This window comes from Panthera pardus, unplaced genomic scaffold (assembly GCF_024362965.1).
Source record: "Panthera pardus isolate Hobbes unplaced genomic scaffold, ASM2436296v1 HiC_scaffold_7, whole genome shotgun sequence".
Lineage (NCBI taxonomy): Eukaryota > Metazoa > Chordata > Mammalia > Carnivora > Felidae > Panthera > Panthera pardus.
The window spans coordinates 40,710,365-40,726,522 of record NW_026527002.1 but is presented as its reverse complement, the minus strand read 5'-3'; the positions used below and the strand labels follow the sequence as shown (position 1 = coordinate 40,726,522).

General features: G+C 38.4%; 1 protein-coding gene across 1 annotated transcript in view; it reads left to right on the top strand.

The window, feature by feature from the left end:
* The first annotated feature begins 8,409 nt into the window (after positions 1–8,409).
* Positions 8,410–16,158, top strand: part of LOC109269505 (RAD54 homolog B) — a 120,416-nt gene continuing 112,667 nt past the window's right edge. Inside the window, exons 1-2 of the mRNA XM_019453483.2 lie at positions 8,410–8,513; positions 9,346–9,496. Of these exons, the coding sequence (XP_019309028.2) occupies positions 9,362–9,496 (135 nt within the window). The 5' untranslated portion in view covers positions 8,410–8,513; positions 9,346–9,361. The remainder of the gene's footprint in view (positions 8,514–9,345; positions 9,497–16,158) is intronic.

The window sequence follows — 16,158 nt, the reverse complement described above, 5'->3', positions numbered from 1 at the left end:
CTGATTTAAGGAAAAGGTAATGGAAATCTTTTCATAACTATAGTAGCCTCAAAAAATCCAAGGTAACTTAAATCTCTTTCATTCCTGAAACCTAATGAGTTCATTCTCTCTAAAGATGCATTTTTCACATTAGCTAGAATTCAAAGTTTGTCCCTCATGTCTGACATAAGTACACAGAAAAATCGTTGTTTTTTAAGTAACTGCATTTCTTAAATAATAACATATGGCTATATACAAATACATAATTACTTGACTAGTTTTTTAGCTTTAAGTTGAATATAATCTCTGAGAAATAATCAGAGTTGTTTCTGCTGTTTGCCTTAGATGATTCAGGCCAATATTTCAGACCAGCCAAGATAATAAATTAACATAAATGCAAATTAATACCAGACAAATTTAAAACGTCTTGAGTAATTAAGAGTCTTAGATAAACATGTTGACTATCCCTTTCATGCATGCATCACTCAGTTTTTATAGCAATCCAGCAAAGGAGATATACCATAATTTTATAGATAGAGAAAGCTGAAGAGGAGCTTGACTCAAAAGTGAAAGAAACAGGATTTAGAACCAGGTTGGCTAGCTTGTAATTCTATACCTCTTTTTTTCCATCTTGGAGAAGTATGAAGCTACGTTTTAGGTTGAATGATAATAAAGATAAAAATTAATTTATCATAGGGAAGTGTTAATTCCAAAGGCTTAACACTCTGTTTTAGTCATTTCTAAAGTGAGCCAGATAGATAACTGGGGGATGTTTGCTGTCATATATATTTAGATCTCTATGGAAGGTCACATACCTTCAAAAATAAATCAATTTTATATTATATGTACTTTGGTAAAATGGGTATATGCGTTATTTGCAAAACTACTTTGTTTTACATAAGACATTTCAGGAAAAGTTTTGAATGGTATTTAGAAATTAATGAAAATGGAGAATACCTTTAAGAATAAAACTTATATTCTATTTAACATATAATACAAGGAGTTACTGAGTTAAGTCTTTAATTGAATGATTTGTATTTTTTCATAAGTATAAGAAAAAAGAGGGGCGCCTGGCTGGCTCAGTAGGTAAAGCATACGACTTCTGCTCAGGTCATGATCTCAGGGTTCGTGAGTTCAAGCCCTGCATTGGGCTCTGTGCTGACAGTTCAGCCTGGAGGCTGCTTTGGATTCTGTGTGTCCCTCTCTCTGTCCCTCCCCCACTCACACTCTGTCTCTCAAAAATAAACAAAAAAATTTGTGAAAACTCAAATAAGTTTTTAAAGTAACTTTTAAAAATAGCTAAATAAAAAAAAAGACATTAGAGTTGTATGTTAGATCATATATAACATCTCTGGAATTATTTTTGCATAAAGACTAGTTCAGATGAAAAACGTGATTTTTATTTTTAAATTCATAGGCCAGATAGATCAATAATTAATGAGCAAGATTTTATAAGGGTCCTATAAATTCATAAGCTAGAGAAAAGGTTGCAAACTCAACTACTAGCAATGGCCTGGAAAGTAACAAATGTGGGAAGAGAATCAGTTGAAGAACAGACAGTGAAAACTGGAGAAGAGTTGTTAGCTGGTATTTTGGCTTCAGTTCCAGAGTGAAAATAGGGAAAGTTGAAGCAGGTGGCTCTGGAGAGTGCCTGCAGTGTTAAAGGAGACTAGGCTTCAGCTTCAGCTGATCAGTAACTTGGAAGACTGATAGGTCCAATACTGATGCATCTTCTGACTTTTTTTATTTTTTATTAAAAAAAAATTTTTTTAATGTTTGTTTTTGAGAGAGAGAGAGACACAGTGTGAGTGGGGGAGGGGCAGAGAGAGAGGGAGATACAGAATCTGAAGCAGGCTCCAGGCTCCAAGCTGTCAGCACAGAATGGTGAGGTCATGACCCGAGCTGAGGTCGGACATTTAACTGACTGAGCCACCCAGGTGGCCCATTTTCTGATTTTATTAAAAAAATTTTTTTTTATTACTCAGGGGCTTCACTTCCGATTCTTTCAAAGAAGCCAAGGGGCGCCTGGGTGGCTCAAGCAGATAAGTGGTGAACTTGTTTTAGCCTCAGGTCATGATCTCATGGTTTGTGGGACCAAGCCCCTTGTCAGGCTCTGCACTGGCAGTATGGATCCTGCTTGGGATTCTCTCTCCGTCTCCCCCTTCCTCCCGCTTTTTGCTCTCTCTCAAAATACATAAACTTAAAACAGAGAAGTCAAAAATTTGGACCATTGTGTGAACAATTTTTTTTCTTTGTGTGTACGTAAGCATTTTCCAAATGCAGCAGTTAATAACTATATGAGCCAAAAAAACACAAGTGCAGGGCAAAATGTGGCCAGAGGATTCCATCCTGAAGAGTTTGATAACATCTGTTTTAGAAATTGGAACTGGATTATTGCAAAAACTTACCTCATTTGAGACAGTAAAATTTACCAAGTAAATTTGTGGTAGGACATGATGCTATGGAGCTCTTTGGAGCCAAAAAGCTTGGATTTGAGAACAGCTTTATCATCTATTAGCTGTGCAACTTTAATAAACTTTAATCTCTTATCCTAAATCTATCTCCTTTTACCTACCTCACTATGTCTTGAAGATTAAAGAAAGTATATATTTGACTTTTTTCTTTTTTTGATGTGTAGAGCAATATTATTTACTAAATTGTTATTTAACTAAATTATTTCTGAAGTCATAGGAATTAGTGCCTGCTTGAGAAATAATGTGGAAGTTATAGGAATAGAGTTACAGCTCTGTAGATCTACTGAAGCATTTTGATGGGACTTTAGGGAAGTTTTTAGTTTGGGGATACTTTTATAATAGTTCTGTAGTATACATTCTAAGTGAAGATAGTCCAGTTTCTAATAAGTTCCAGGATGCTCAGGAGCATGTGGTAATATTTTTTAAATATAAGGAGGTGGTAGATGATACGAAAATGCAAGGAACAGTGAGTAGTCTACTTTGGCCAGTATTGGATGCTGGGATCAAGGGTAGAAGAAGTGGAGGGAATGTGTACTTGGAGACTAGGGCTAAATTGCGAAAGGTCTCTTATTTGCTGTGCTCAGCAACAAAATAAGAATTTTTGTTAATATGAATGACATTTTTAAACTTGGCACACCTTTATAAGCATCTACTATTGGTGAGTGACTGAAAGATGTTTTCCATAAGTTAATCATAATCAGATTTATGCTTTAGAAAGATATCGGGGTGCCTGGGTGGCTCAGTCAGTTAAGCATCCAACTTCGGCTCAGGTAATGGTCTTGCGGTTTGTGAGTTCGAGCCCCACGTCGGGCTGTGTGCTGACAGTTTGGAGCCTGGAGCTTGCTTTGAATTCTGTGTCTCCCTCTTTCTGCCCCTTCCCCGCTTGTGCTCTGTCTGTCTGCCTCTCAAAAATAAATAAAAACATTTAAAAAGTAGAAAGACAGCTCTAGTGCAGTAAGAATGGATTAGAGAGGGAAGAGCCCAAGCAGAAACAGCAATTAAGCAATTACAGCAAAGATCTAAATCAGTGATTTCTAGAGTGGTCCTCAGACCAGCAGCTTGGCATCACCTGGGAATTTGTTAGGAATGCACATTCCCAGGCACAATCCCAGACCTAAGAAATTGGAACTGGGGCCCAGCAATGTGTGCTTTAACAAGCCCTGCACACAATTCTGCTAAAATTTGATGCACCCTAACACTTTGAGAACCACTGATATGTTCTCAGTGGTTTTAAAATTTAGGAATCATCTGGGGAGGTCATTAAATACGCAGGTTCCAGGAGGCTCCTGGGTTGGCTCATCGGGTTAACCATCCGGCTCTTCGTTTTGGCTCAGGTCATGCTCTCACAGTTTGTGAGTTCAAGCCCCACATTGGGCTTCTTGCTGACAGTGCAGAGCCTGCTTGAGATTCTCTCTCTCCTCCTCTCCGCTCCTCCCCATCTTGTGCACAGGTGTGCATGCATGCTCGCTCTCTCTCAAAATAAATAAAAAACTTAAAAATAGAGGTTCCAGGGACCTACTAATCTGTTTTTAAAAAGCTTTTCAGGAGATTCTGATAATCAGCCAGGTTTGGATCCAGTGACCCAAATGAAAAGTAATGTCCTAAGCTAAGACAATGGTAATGGAAATGGAGGGATCAAATACAAAAGATGTTTCCCAGATACTGTAATGCCTCTAGAGTTATATTAGGCCATGATGGCATAAAATAGTACAAAGCAGTTACTGCTCTGAAATACCTTTCTAGTGGGAGAAGGGAGGGACAGCTACACAAGTTGCTACACAAGTCCTCAAAAGGTGAAGGTGAAAAGACTACTAGATTGGGCAGTTTGAAAGATTTTATAATTTCTGTGATGGTAGTTTTTTTGGAGTGTGAATTTGGAGAAAGGTAAGCAGAATCCACAATGCTGTTTGTTGAATTATAGAGAAGTGAGAAACTATGGGCAATGAATAGTTTTTCAATCTGGTGGGGAACAGAGGAGAGATTGCTAAAAGCTATGTGTACCAAAGCCACTCCTTCCCTAACATGTTATGTATAAAGTTTGCCTTTATGTTTGTGGTGCTAGACCGCATCTGCAGAATCTAGTTTTGTTTTCTGTGCTTCCATACTTGACTACAGACTGCTTTGGAAATTGCATTTCTTCCTTCCTTCCTTCCTTCCTTCCTTCCTTCCTTCCTTCCTTCCTTCCTTCCTTCCTTCCTTCCTTCCTTTCTTTCTTTCTTTCTTTCTTTCTTTCTTTCTTTCTTTCTTTCTACTTATTTATTTTGAGAGAGAGACAGAGTGTGCGAGTGGGGAAGGGGCCGAGAAAGAATTCCTAGCTGGCCCTGCACTGTCAGCATGGGGCCTGATGTGGGGCTCAAACCCACAAACCAAAAGTTTATGACCTGAGCCAAAACTAAGAGTTGGTCACTTAACTGACTCAGCCACCCACGTACCCTGGAAATTGCATTTCTGATTGTTGTATTCTAAGTTCTTCTGTTGATGTCTTTCATATCTAAGATGTTCTTAACTATGCTGCATTGTTTCATGCTGCATAAATATCTTGGAGGTATACTTTTTTAATGACCCTATTCTGGTTAGTATATCATTATATATTCTTGGGTTTTAAATGGAACATAGTTTTGAGGTATTTGGAAAAAATTATGCTGAGTTCTTGGCTTTCATTTTATTATTTTACTTTTTAAAGTTTATTTATTTTGAGAGAGTGGGGGGGGGGAGGAGCAGAGAAAGAGAGGGAGAGAGAGAATCCCAAGTGGGCTCTGCACTGGCAGTGTGGACTCACGAACCATGAGATCATGACCTGAGCTGAAATCAAGGGTCGGATATTTGACCGACTGAACCACACAGCTGCCCCAGAAACTTTTACTTCTGATAGGTCTAATGTTAACTGAACCTGGGGACACAGTACAATGTCCTTACAGAAAGTAGTGGTGATAAAATTTTAGTACTTACTCAATGAGTAAAGAAGGGAAGGAAATGAACTAAAGTTTATCAAAACATTTGTTTACAAAGATATCTGCATCCACAAAATTGCCTAGATGAAGAATTTTTTTTAAGTTTATTTATTTTTAATGTTTATTTTTGAGAGAGAGAGAGAGCGAGGGAGGGAAGAGCAGGGAGAGAGGGAGACACAGAATGTGAAGTAGGCTCCAGGCTCTGGGCTGCCAGCACAGAGCCCAACATGGGGCTTGAACTCACCAACCATGAGACCATGACCTGAGCTGAAGTCGGATGCTTAACCGACTGAGCCACCCAGGCACCCCTAAATTTATTTATTTTTGAGAGAGAGAGTGAGAGAGTACATGAGCAAAGGAGGGCAGAGAGAGAGAATCCTATGTAGGCTCCAAACTGTCAGCACAGAGTCTGACACGGGGCTCAAACTCACGAACCCGTGAGATCATGACCTGAACTGAAACTCAGAGTCAGATGCTTAAACCTACTGAGCCACCCAGGCACCCTTCAGTGTCGTAACTTTAAATAGCATCTCTACATATTGGTTCCTCTAAATTTCCAACCCAGACCTGTCCTGTGACACCCAGATTTGCATCTCGACATCTCCACCAGTTTTCTAGCAATCACTTTAAATTTGACATACTCAAATTGAGCTCTGAATATTCCCCTGCTGTGATCATTACTCCTTTGCTGTCTTCTTTTTTAAATTTTCAATAAATAGCAACTACATACTTCAAATTTCTCACACCAAAACGCTTAGAGTCATTCTTCCCTACTGTGTTTCTCTCATACTCTGCTTCGATCTTGACTTCTAGACTCTAATTGTTCCACCTCTGCTGCCAAACCACCATTGTCTCTTTTCTGAGTTATGGTAATAGCTTCCTAATTCATCTCAAAACCCGTCAATGGCCTCCCATTTCAGAATAAAAGCTGGAATTCTTACAATAGTCCACAGGTTTCTACCCCTGTTTTCACCCCTCTTTGGTATTTCTTTGGCCTCATCTACTACTCTCTGAGCTCACTTTGCTCCAGCTACCACCTTCTGACTGTTCCTACCAGCCCTAAATACACTATTGCTTCAGGACCTTTGTTCAAAGAGGCCTTCCCTGGCTACCCTATCTAGAGTTTCAATACCCCCCATCTCTGCTTTACTCTTCTTATGCCTTTTCACTATCTAGCACTCACTTATCTTCTTTATCATTAGGTGCAAGTAGTAGACTTTGTCATTAAAATGCAGAAAATTAAAATCATTTATGTAATAAGTTATGTTAGTATTGAGAAGTAGTTGTAATCGTTCTGACAAAAATGACAGGTATCTTTCTACACTATCTTTTTTTTTCTAGCCCACCATTATCTAATACCATAAAACAATTAAGTGAAGTAAACTAAATATTTCATGATGATAATTTTTATTAGAAAGAATAAAAAGTGAGATTGATTTCTCTTCCATAGACAATTCCTATAAAATATAAATAAGCCTTTTGAAATTTTGAAATTTACTGTTTCAAAGAAAAGTTATTTTATCTGCTGTATTCTAACTAGGACTATATTTCTTTTGGTTTATGCTCATCAGTTATAATTTTGCTGTTTGTCCTTATCTTTATTGTAGAAAATTAATCCTAACTTTTGCTGTTATGCAATTCATAACATCTTTATTTAAAACACGAATTTTGCTAAAATAAAGTCCAAAGAATTGTAACAATTTAGTATATAAAAAATGATACAGGGGCACTTGGTTAGCTCAGTTGGTAGAGCATGTGACTCTTGATCTCAGGGTCTGAATTCAAGTCCTACATTGGGCTTATAGTTCACTTAAAAATAAAATAAAATACAGGGCGCATGAGTGGCTCTGTCGTTTAAGTGTCTGACTTTGGCTCAGGTCATGATTTCATTGTTTGTGAGTTTGAGCCCCACATTGGGCTTTGTGCTGAGAGAGAGAGAGGCTTGCTTGGGATTCTCTCTCTCTCTCTCTCTTTGGCTCTCTCTCTCTCTGCCCCTCCCCACACACTCTGTCTCTCAAAATAAACTTTTATTAAAAATTTTTTTTTCAATGTTTATTTTTGAGAGAGAGAGAGAGAGAGAGAGAAAGAAAGAGAGAGAGTGTGTGAGCAGGGGGAGGGGCAGAGAGAGAGGAAGACACAGAATCTGAAGCAGGCTCCAGGCTCTGAGCTGTTAGCACAGAGCCCAAGGTGGGGCTTGAACTCACAAACCAGGAGATCATGACCTGAGCTGATGTCAGGTTAATCAACTGAGCTACCCAGGCACCCCTCTCAAAATAAAAGTTTAAAATAAAATACAAAATTTCAAAAAAGAATACTAGTCTACCACAGTTAGGTAAAATTTAATATTCTCTAATTCTTTACCTATATTTTAGAGTTAAGTGTTTTCCAAAATCAGGCTAAATAATAAAAATTATTCTATTCACACATTTCTAAGTTTTTTGTTCAAACTGGAGTATTTTTGTAGATACTACAGACAGTGACATGGTTTGGAGATACTTCTACATTAAAAGGCCTATGACCTATACATGGCTTGTCACTATATTAAAAGGTGTCACACCACTTTTAAAAGGTTAGTTTACCTATTTGGGTTAGGTACTTTAAGGGCCTATATTATTTTAACCACGTTGCTGAAGTCACTTTATTCTTAAAATGCTGCATAATTTAGGAGCTTTATTGTAAAATCGGCATATTTGCATATTATTTTTCTAAGCAGACCATCTAACTGTATGAACATATCCATGTAGGTGGTCTCAGATTTAAGATGGGTCGTCTGTTGAAAATGAAGTCTGTAGCCTCAGCACCTACAGCATGTCTGATTATAGGACATAAGTAACAAATAAACAAATAAATATTTTTCCAACCAAATATTTTTGAATTGAACCAAACTACAAATAAAGGGAAACGCATAGAGACATGCGCAGTTAAGGTCGTCCAATCAGAGTCGGGCTGAACAAGGCGCAGCTGCAGGAAGGTGGTACGCACGCGCGGCTAGCTCGTTCGCGATAGGCTGCGCTGAGGCGGGAGCCTTAAGCTCCTCGGGTGGCGAGGTGTCTTCTGTTTACCCGAGTTTTTCTTCCCTGGATGTGCGGCTTCTATTGGGTCGTCGCCGGTGCGTCCTTGGAGGGGAAGGCTTGTGAGACTGCGGTGGTGTGTGCGCTTGTGTGGGACAAAACAGGAGAGGCGCTGGAGCAGGCCTCCGGGGAGGAGGGAAGGAAGGCGGTGGAGCGGCCGCGGCCGTCTCCTGCGGGCGGGGGGGGAGAGCGGTCTGAAGTGTAAAGGACGCCCTCGCTCTTGGCTCCGGGGTGGCTGGTGCCAAGGCCGGCGGTAGGGGTGCGTTTGTGATGGGGGGGGGGGGGGGAGTAGTGTCCCAGGGAGAGTCGACTCTGGGCAGTGGTCCCCCAGCTGTCCACCTGCTTTGCTTCTGTGGGTCTTGGGTTTCTTTCCCCCAGGGCTAGTCTACATTATGTTGCACGGTACAAACCGATTAATTAATAGACGATGTCTGTAGGCACGTTTAGCGGGGCCACAAAGGAGAGGAACGACTTAAGTCACGAAGTGTAGCTGCTGCCTATGGTAGTTGGAAGGCCAAAAGCAGAAACAGCAGGTCTGTTGCTGGTTCTTGGCTGTTTTATTAACGTTGTTGTATCCTAGAGGTTTAATGGTTGCATTCTTCAAAGACTACATCATCGTTATCTAATCCATAGTATTATCAAAATCCACATCCTCAAGTTTACACCGTTCAATTTAAATCTTATATTCTTTTCAGTAGCTCGTTGTGATGAAAATAAAATGTTACTAGCTGTTAAACTTGTTTTCTAAGGCTTTTTACAGGTTTATTCTCTTATATTTTTAAAGATAGGGTTGTAGGGATGAACTGTTTTTATGTTTTGGGGTTAAATCTGTCAGATTCGTAGATGATTTCTGTTTTGGGTGTTTTTTAGGTTGGTACTGCTGAATATGAGACGATCTGCAGCACCGAGTCAGTTGCAGGGGAATTCCTTCAAAAAAGTAAAATTTATACCACCAGGAAGGAGTAATCCAAGTCCAGATGAAGAGATTACAAAGATGAGTCCAGATGTAAAATTATTTCAGGTAAAAATAAAATAAATAAGTAAATAAAATAAAAGAAGCATAATATAGAGAAGCATTTTTTTTTTTTTTTTAACATGTCATTTAAGGAGTTAACGACACTTATCGCCTGAAGGAGTTTTTACTGTCTCTGACAAAGTCTTCCCAAAACCTTAAAATAATGGTTAAAATCATTTTTTTAAAGGAATGATACGCAGTTGGATCTCTAGAGTAAACTGTTAACAGTAAAAAATAACCTCTGTGAAGGAATTGTAAAAATAAATTATTGTAACCAGTGTTCTTTTTAAAACTACCATATAAGTGAAAACCTTAGGTAAGGTGATTTGAGGAGACTATGTAAGTAATGATTACAGTCACTATTTTGTATGTTTCCTTTTTTCTTTTCCTTTTATTTTTTTAGGTTTATTTATTTATTTTGAGAGGGAGAGAGTGCAAGCACGCAAGTGAGCATGGGGGAGGGGCAGACAGAGGAGGGAGAGAGAGAATGCCAAGCAGGTTCCACACCAACACCCTGCAGTCCAATGTAGGGCTCAACCCTGAGAACCTCTAGATCGTGACTGAGCCGAAATCAAGAGTCAGACGATTAACTGACTGAGCTGCCCAGGCGCCTCTCCTTTTTTTTTTTATTGCGATAAAGTATATATAACATAAAATTTGCTATTTTACCTTTTTTGTTTTTTAGAAGATTTATTTTTAGAGTGCGAGGCAGGGAGAGGGGCGGAGTGGGGACGGGAGAGAGAGGGAGAAAGAAAAAGAGAGTATCTCAAGCGGGCTCCATCCTCGGCGAGGAGCAGGAGGCGGGGCTTGATCCCACAACCCTGGAATTTTGAGTTGAGCTGAAATCAAGAGTTGGTGCTCAACTGACCAAACCACCCAGGCCCCCCCCCCCCCCTTCCCGTTTTACCATTGTTTGTAAAAGTTTATTTTGAGAGAGCACAAGTGCGGGAGGGGCAGAGAGAGAGAATCCCAAGCAGGCTCCAAACTGTCAGTGCAGAGCCCAATGGGGGGGGGGGGGCTCAAACTCAGGAACCATGAGATCATGACCCTAGCCAAAGTCGGCTGCTTAATAGACTGAACCACCCAGGCACCCCCTATATTACCATTTTTAAGTGTGCCAGATAAATGGCATTAATTATACTCACACTGTTTTGCAGCCATCATCACTGTTTTCACTTGAAAACTTTTTCATTACCCCAAACAGAAATTCTATAACCATTAAACAGTAATTCCTTATTCCCTCCTTCACCTACCCCCTTGTAAGCACTATTTATTGTACTTTCTCTCTTCATAAATTTGACTTCTAGTTACCTTATAGAAGTGGAATAATACGATATTTACCCTTTATTTCTGTCTTATTTCAGTTAGCATGTTTCAAGGTTCATCCGTGTTGTAGCATGTGTCAAAACTTCATAACTTTATAAGGTTGAACAATATTTAGTTGTATGTATATACCACATTTTATTTATCCATTCATTTATTGGTGGATACTTGTGTTTTCACTTTTTGGCTGTTGTGAATAATGCTGCTATGAACATTGGCATACAAGTTTCTATTTGAATCCCTGTGTTCATTTTTCTAGGAGTGGAATTGCTGGGTAATGAGGTAATTCTGTGTTTAATTTTTTGAGAAATTACCAAACTGTTTTCCACAACTGCTGCACCGTTTTACGTTTTCATCAGCACTGTGTGAGGGTTTCCTTTTCTCCACTTCTTCAGCAACACTTGTTATTTTATTTATTTATTTATTTATTTATTTATTTATTTATTTATTTCTTTGATTATAGCCATCCTAGTAGGTGATGGTAGTAAGAGTGGTATTTCATTGTGGTCTTGATTTGCATTTCTCTTATGAAAAGTGGTGCTGAGCATCTTTTCATATGTTAATTGGCTCTTTGTAGATCTGATTTGGAGAAATACCTATTCAAGTTCTTTGCCTGTTTTTTTTTTTTTTTTTTTTTAAGTTTTAATTTATTAGAGCCCACAAGAACAAACGGGGAGGGGCAGAGAGAGATGGGGACAGAGGATCCAAAGTGTGCTCTATACTGACAGCAGTGAGCCTGATACGGGGCTTGAACTCACTGTGAGATCATGACCTGAGCTTAAGTTGGCTGCTTAACTGACTGAGCCACCCAGGCACCCCCTTTGCCTGGTTTTTAATAGGTTGTTCTAATTTATTTTGTGTCTTTTTGTGGTTAAAAAGGTCTAATATTTTTTAAAGTTTATTTTGAGGTGGGAGGGGCAGAAAGAGAAGCAGAGAGAATCTCAAGCAGGTTCAGGGCAGAGCCTGATGTGGGGCTCAATGAGATCATGACCTGAGCCTAAACCAAGAGTCAGATGCTTAACTGACTGAGCCACCCAGGTGCTCCAAAAAGTCTGCTAGTTTTTAACTTGTTTTTTGGTCTGCATGTGTTTGTTTTAGCCTACATTTCTTTCTGGCCACAATGTCAGAAGAAAACATAGGTTTCTGTTTTTTTAATAAGGTTTCTTTCTTTTTTTCTTTCTTTCTTTCTTTCTTTTCTTTTTTTTTTTTTTTTTTTAGATCTTTGTGAGGACTTTACTCTTTTTTTTTTTTAATATATGAAATTTACTGTCAAATTGGTTTCCATACAACACCCAACTTTCTTTCTTTTTTTAAAAACAGCTTTAATTAGATACAATTCACATTCCACACAGTCCCACTACTACAATTCGTGGATTTTTTTTTGTTGTTTTTTGTTTTTTGTTTTTTGTTTTTTTGTTTTTGTATTTTTGAGAGAGAGAGAGAGAGAGAGAGAGAGAGACAGAGCATGAGAGGGGGAGGGACAGAGAGGGAGACACAGAATCCAAAGCAGGCCTGATGCAGGGCTTGAACTCATGAACCTTGAGATCCTGACCTGAGTTGAAGTTGGCTGCTTAACCAGCTGCTTGAGCCACCCAGACGCCCTGTCATTGGTCTTTACCATATTCACAGAGTTGTACGGTGATCACAGAAATCAATTTTAGAACGTTTTCATCACTGGGCGCCTGGGTGACTCAGTTGCATCTGACTCTTGATTTTGGCTCAGGCCATGATCCCAGGGTCATGGGATCAAGCCCCATGTCAGGTTCCATGCTAAGTGTGCAGCTTGCTTGGGATTATTTCTTTTTCTCCCTCTCCTGTGCGGGTGCAATCTCTTTCTCTCCAAAAAAAAAAAAGAAAGGAAAAAAAAAAAGAACATTTTCATCACTCCAGAAAGAAAACTTATATATATTAACAGTCATTCTCCATTTTTCCCAAACTCTTTCAGTGCTTTGCAACCACTAATCATTTTTCCGTCTCTGTAGATTTGCCTATTAGGGACATTTCATATAAATGGAATCATACGTTCATCATACTCATTGCTTTTTGTGACTGGCTTTTTCCAGTTAGTGTAATGGTTTCCTTATCCATGTTTTAGTACATATCAATAATTTATTTCTTTTTATTGCCAAATTTATTAGTTTTCTATTCCTGCTATAAAAAATTACCACAAGTTTAGTGGCTTAAAGGAACACAAATCTATTAAAGTTTTATAGGTCAGAAGTCCAAAACAGGTCTCACTGGGGTAAGATCAAGGTGTTGGCAGGGCTGCATTAATTTCTGGAAGTTTTAGGCGATAATCTATTTCCTTTGCTTTTTCTAGGTTTGATAGGCCACCTGAATTTATTTTTTGCTTCTGGCCCCCTTCTTTAATTTTCAAAGCCAGCAATGATAATTTCTGTTGCCATGTTGTTATGTCTCTGGTTCTCTCAAACTGGAATCATTTGATTAGATTGCGCCACCTGGATAATCCAGGACAGTCTCCATTCCAGGAGAGATTACTTTGAGCACATTTTACATCTGCAAAGTTCTTTTGCCTTGTAACATATTCACAGATTCTGGGGATTAGTATAAATGTCTTTGGGAAGCATTATTCTGCCTACCATACTGTATAATATTAATATTAATACACCACATTTTATTTATCTGTTCATCAGTTGACAGGCATTTGGATCGTTTCCACTTTTCAAATTATGAGTTATTGTAAGTTTTTTAATGTTTATTGTTGAGAGAGAGAGAGAGAGAGAGAGAGAGAGAGAGAGAGAGAGACAGGGTGAGTGGGGGAGGGTCAGAGAGAGAGGGAGACACAGAATCCAAAGCAGGCTCTAGGCTCTGAGCTGTCAGCACAGAGCCCAGTGAGGGGCTTGAAGCCATGAGCCACAAGATCCTGATCTGAGCCAAAGTCAGACGCTTAACCAACTGAGCCATCCAGGTGCTCCTTAAATTATGAGTTATTAATAATGCTTATGAACATTTGTGTGTAAGTTTTTGTGTAGACATATGTTTTCATTTTTCTTAGTTATATTCCTAGGTTTGGAATTGCTGGATCATATGATAACTCTGTTTAATCTTTCATTAATAAACTGCCAGACTCTTTTTCAAGGTAGCTGCAGTAGTTTCATTTGTACCATCAGTGTATGAGGATTTCAGTTTCTCCACATCCCTGTCAACACTTAAGATCTTTTTGATTGTAGCCATACTAGTGGGTGAAGTAGTATGTCATTTGTGGTTTTGATTTGTGTGTCACTGGTGGCTAAATGTTGTTGAGCATCTTTATATGTGCTTATTGGCCATTTGTGTATTTTATTTGGAGAACTGTCTGTTCAGATCCTTTGACCCTTGTAAAACTGGATTATTTGCTTTTTATTATAGAGTTGTAAGAGTTTTTTTTCTTTAAGATTTTTAATTTTTTAAGTAATCGCTACACCTAATGCGGGGCTTGAACTTACAACCCAAGATCATGAGTCTCACACTTCACTGACAGAGCCAGCCAGGTGCCACTAGAGTGTTTTAAAAAAAAATATATTCTAGCTACAGCTTCTTATCAGATACATTATTTGCAAACGTTTTCTCATTTTGTTGGTTATTCTTCACTTTTTAGATAGTATCATTTGTAGCACAGAAGTTTTTAATTTTGACTAAGTTAGATTTATCTAATTTTTTTGATGTTAGTCCTTGTGATTTTGGTAGTATATCTAAGAAGGTCATGAATAGTTACTCCTGTATTTTTGTTTTTTAATTTTTAGTTTTTTAATGTTTATTTTTGAGAGAGAGAGAGAGAGAGAGACAGAGAGAGACAGAGAGAGAGAGAGACAGAGAGAGAGGAAGACACAGAATCCAAAGTAGGCTTCAGGCTCTGAGCAGTCATCATAGAGCCTATCGCAGGGCTTGAACTCGTGAACAGTGAGATCATGACCTGAATCGAAGTCAGACGCTTAACTGACAGAGCCACCCAGCTGCCCCTGTATTTTGTTTTTTAAAGAACTTTTTTTTGTTGTTGTGCCTGGCTGGGTCAGGTGGTAGAGCATGCGACTCTTGATCTCGAAGTCGTGAGTTTGAGCCCCATGTTGGGTGTATTGATGACTTAAAATTAGAACCTAAAAAAAAAAAACTAATTTGTTTTTTATTGAGGTATGATTGACATACAGCATTATATCCAGGTGTACAACATGATGATATTTGTATATACTGTGAAATGATCATGATAAGTCTAGTTATCATCTGTCACTGCACATAGTTACAGAATTTTTTTTTCTTGTCTCATATTTTCTTCTAAGAGTTTTGTAGTTTTAGTTCTTACATTTTGGTCTGTGACCCATTTTGAGTTCCTTTTTGTGCATGGTGTGAGATAGGGGTGCAAATTCATTCTTTTGTATGTGGATACCTTGTTGTTCCAGGATGTTAAAAAGACTTTCTTTACCCATTAATCATTTTGACACCCTTGACTTAAGGTTTAATTTTTGATGTAGTTTCTTTTTTTTTGTTTGTTTAAAAAAAATTTTTTTTTAATGTTTGTTTATTTTTGAGAGAGAGAGAGAGACAGAGTTCATACAGGGAAGGGGCAGAGAGAGAAAGGGAGACTCAGAATCCAAAGCAGGCTCCAGGCTCTGAGTTGTCAGCACAGAGCCCGATGTGGGGCTGAACCCACAAACTTCGAGATCATGACCTGAGCTGAAGTCAGATGCTTAACCAGCTGAGCCACCCAGGCACCCCCCTTTTTTTTTTAAATGTTGTTTCTGAGGCCTAATTTGAGACCAAAACCACCGATTTACTCTTTGAATTATATCAGGAAACTAAATAGTTATTTTTTAAAACTAGACATTTTCTAAGTAGGCATTTTTGAAATTATACAGCTATTTTAAGCAAGGCAACATGAGAACCTTTGGCAATTAACTTTACCTTAGTCTATTCCATTCCTAACTTTTGTTCTTAGAATATTTATCTTAGATTGAGTTATTCCATACTAAAAAGTACTGTTTTGGTAACCTCAGGAGTTTTTATTTGGTCTGATAAATACAAAATCTGGAACAAATTGTCAAAATAAATGTGCTTGTGGGTAGTAATTCATTAAATAATAGAGTCTGAATATATACTGAGATAAGTAAATAAGTAAATGGGGAGAAGAGTAAGCTCTTCCTTAAAGTGGAATGCTAAATCATAATAGAAGTGACAGTGTTAGAAAATATAATGGATGCCATAAGTTGCTAAGAAGTAGACTTTATTTTTAAAAAAAAATTTTTAATGTTTATTCATTTTTGAGAGAGACAGACCGAATGTGAGTGGGGGAGGGGCAGAGAGAGGGAGACACAGAATCTGAAGAGGCTCTAGGCTCTGAGCCGTCAGCATGG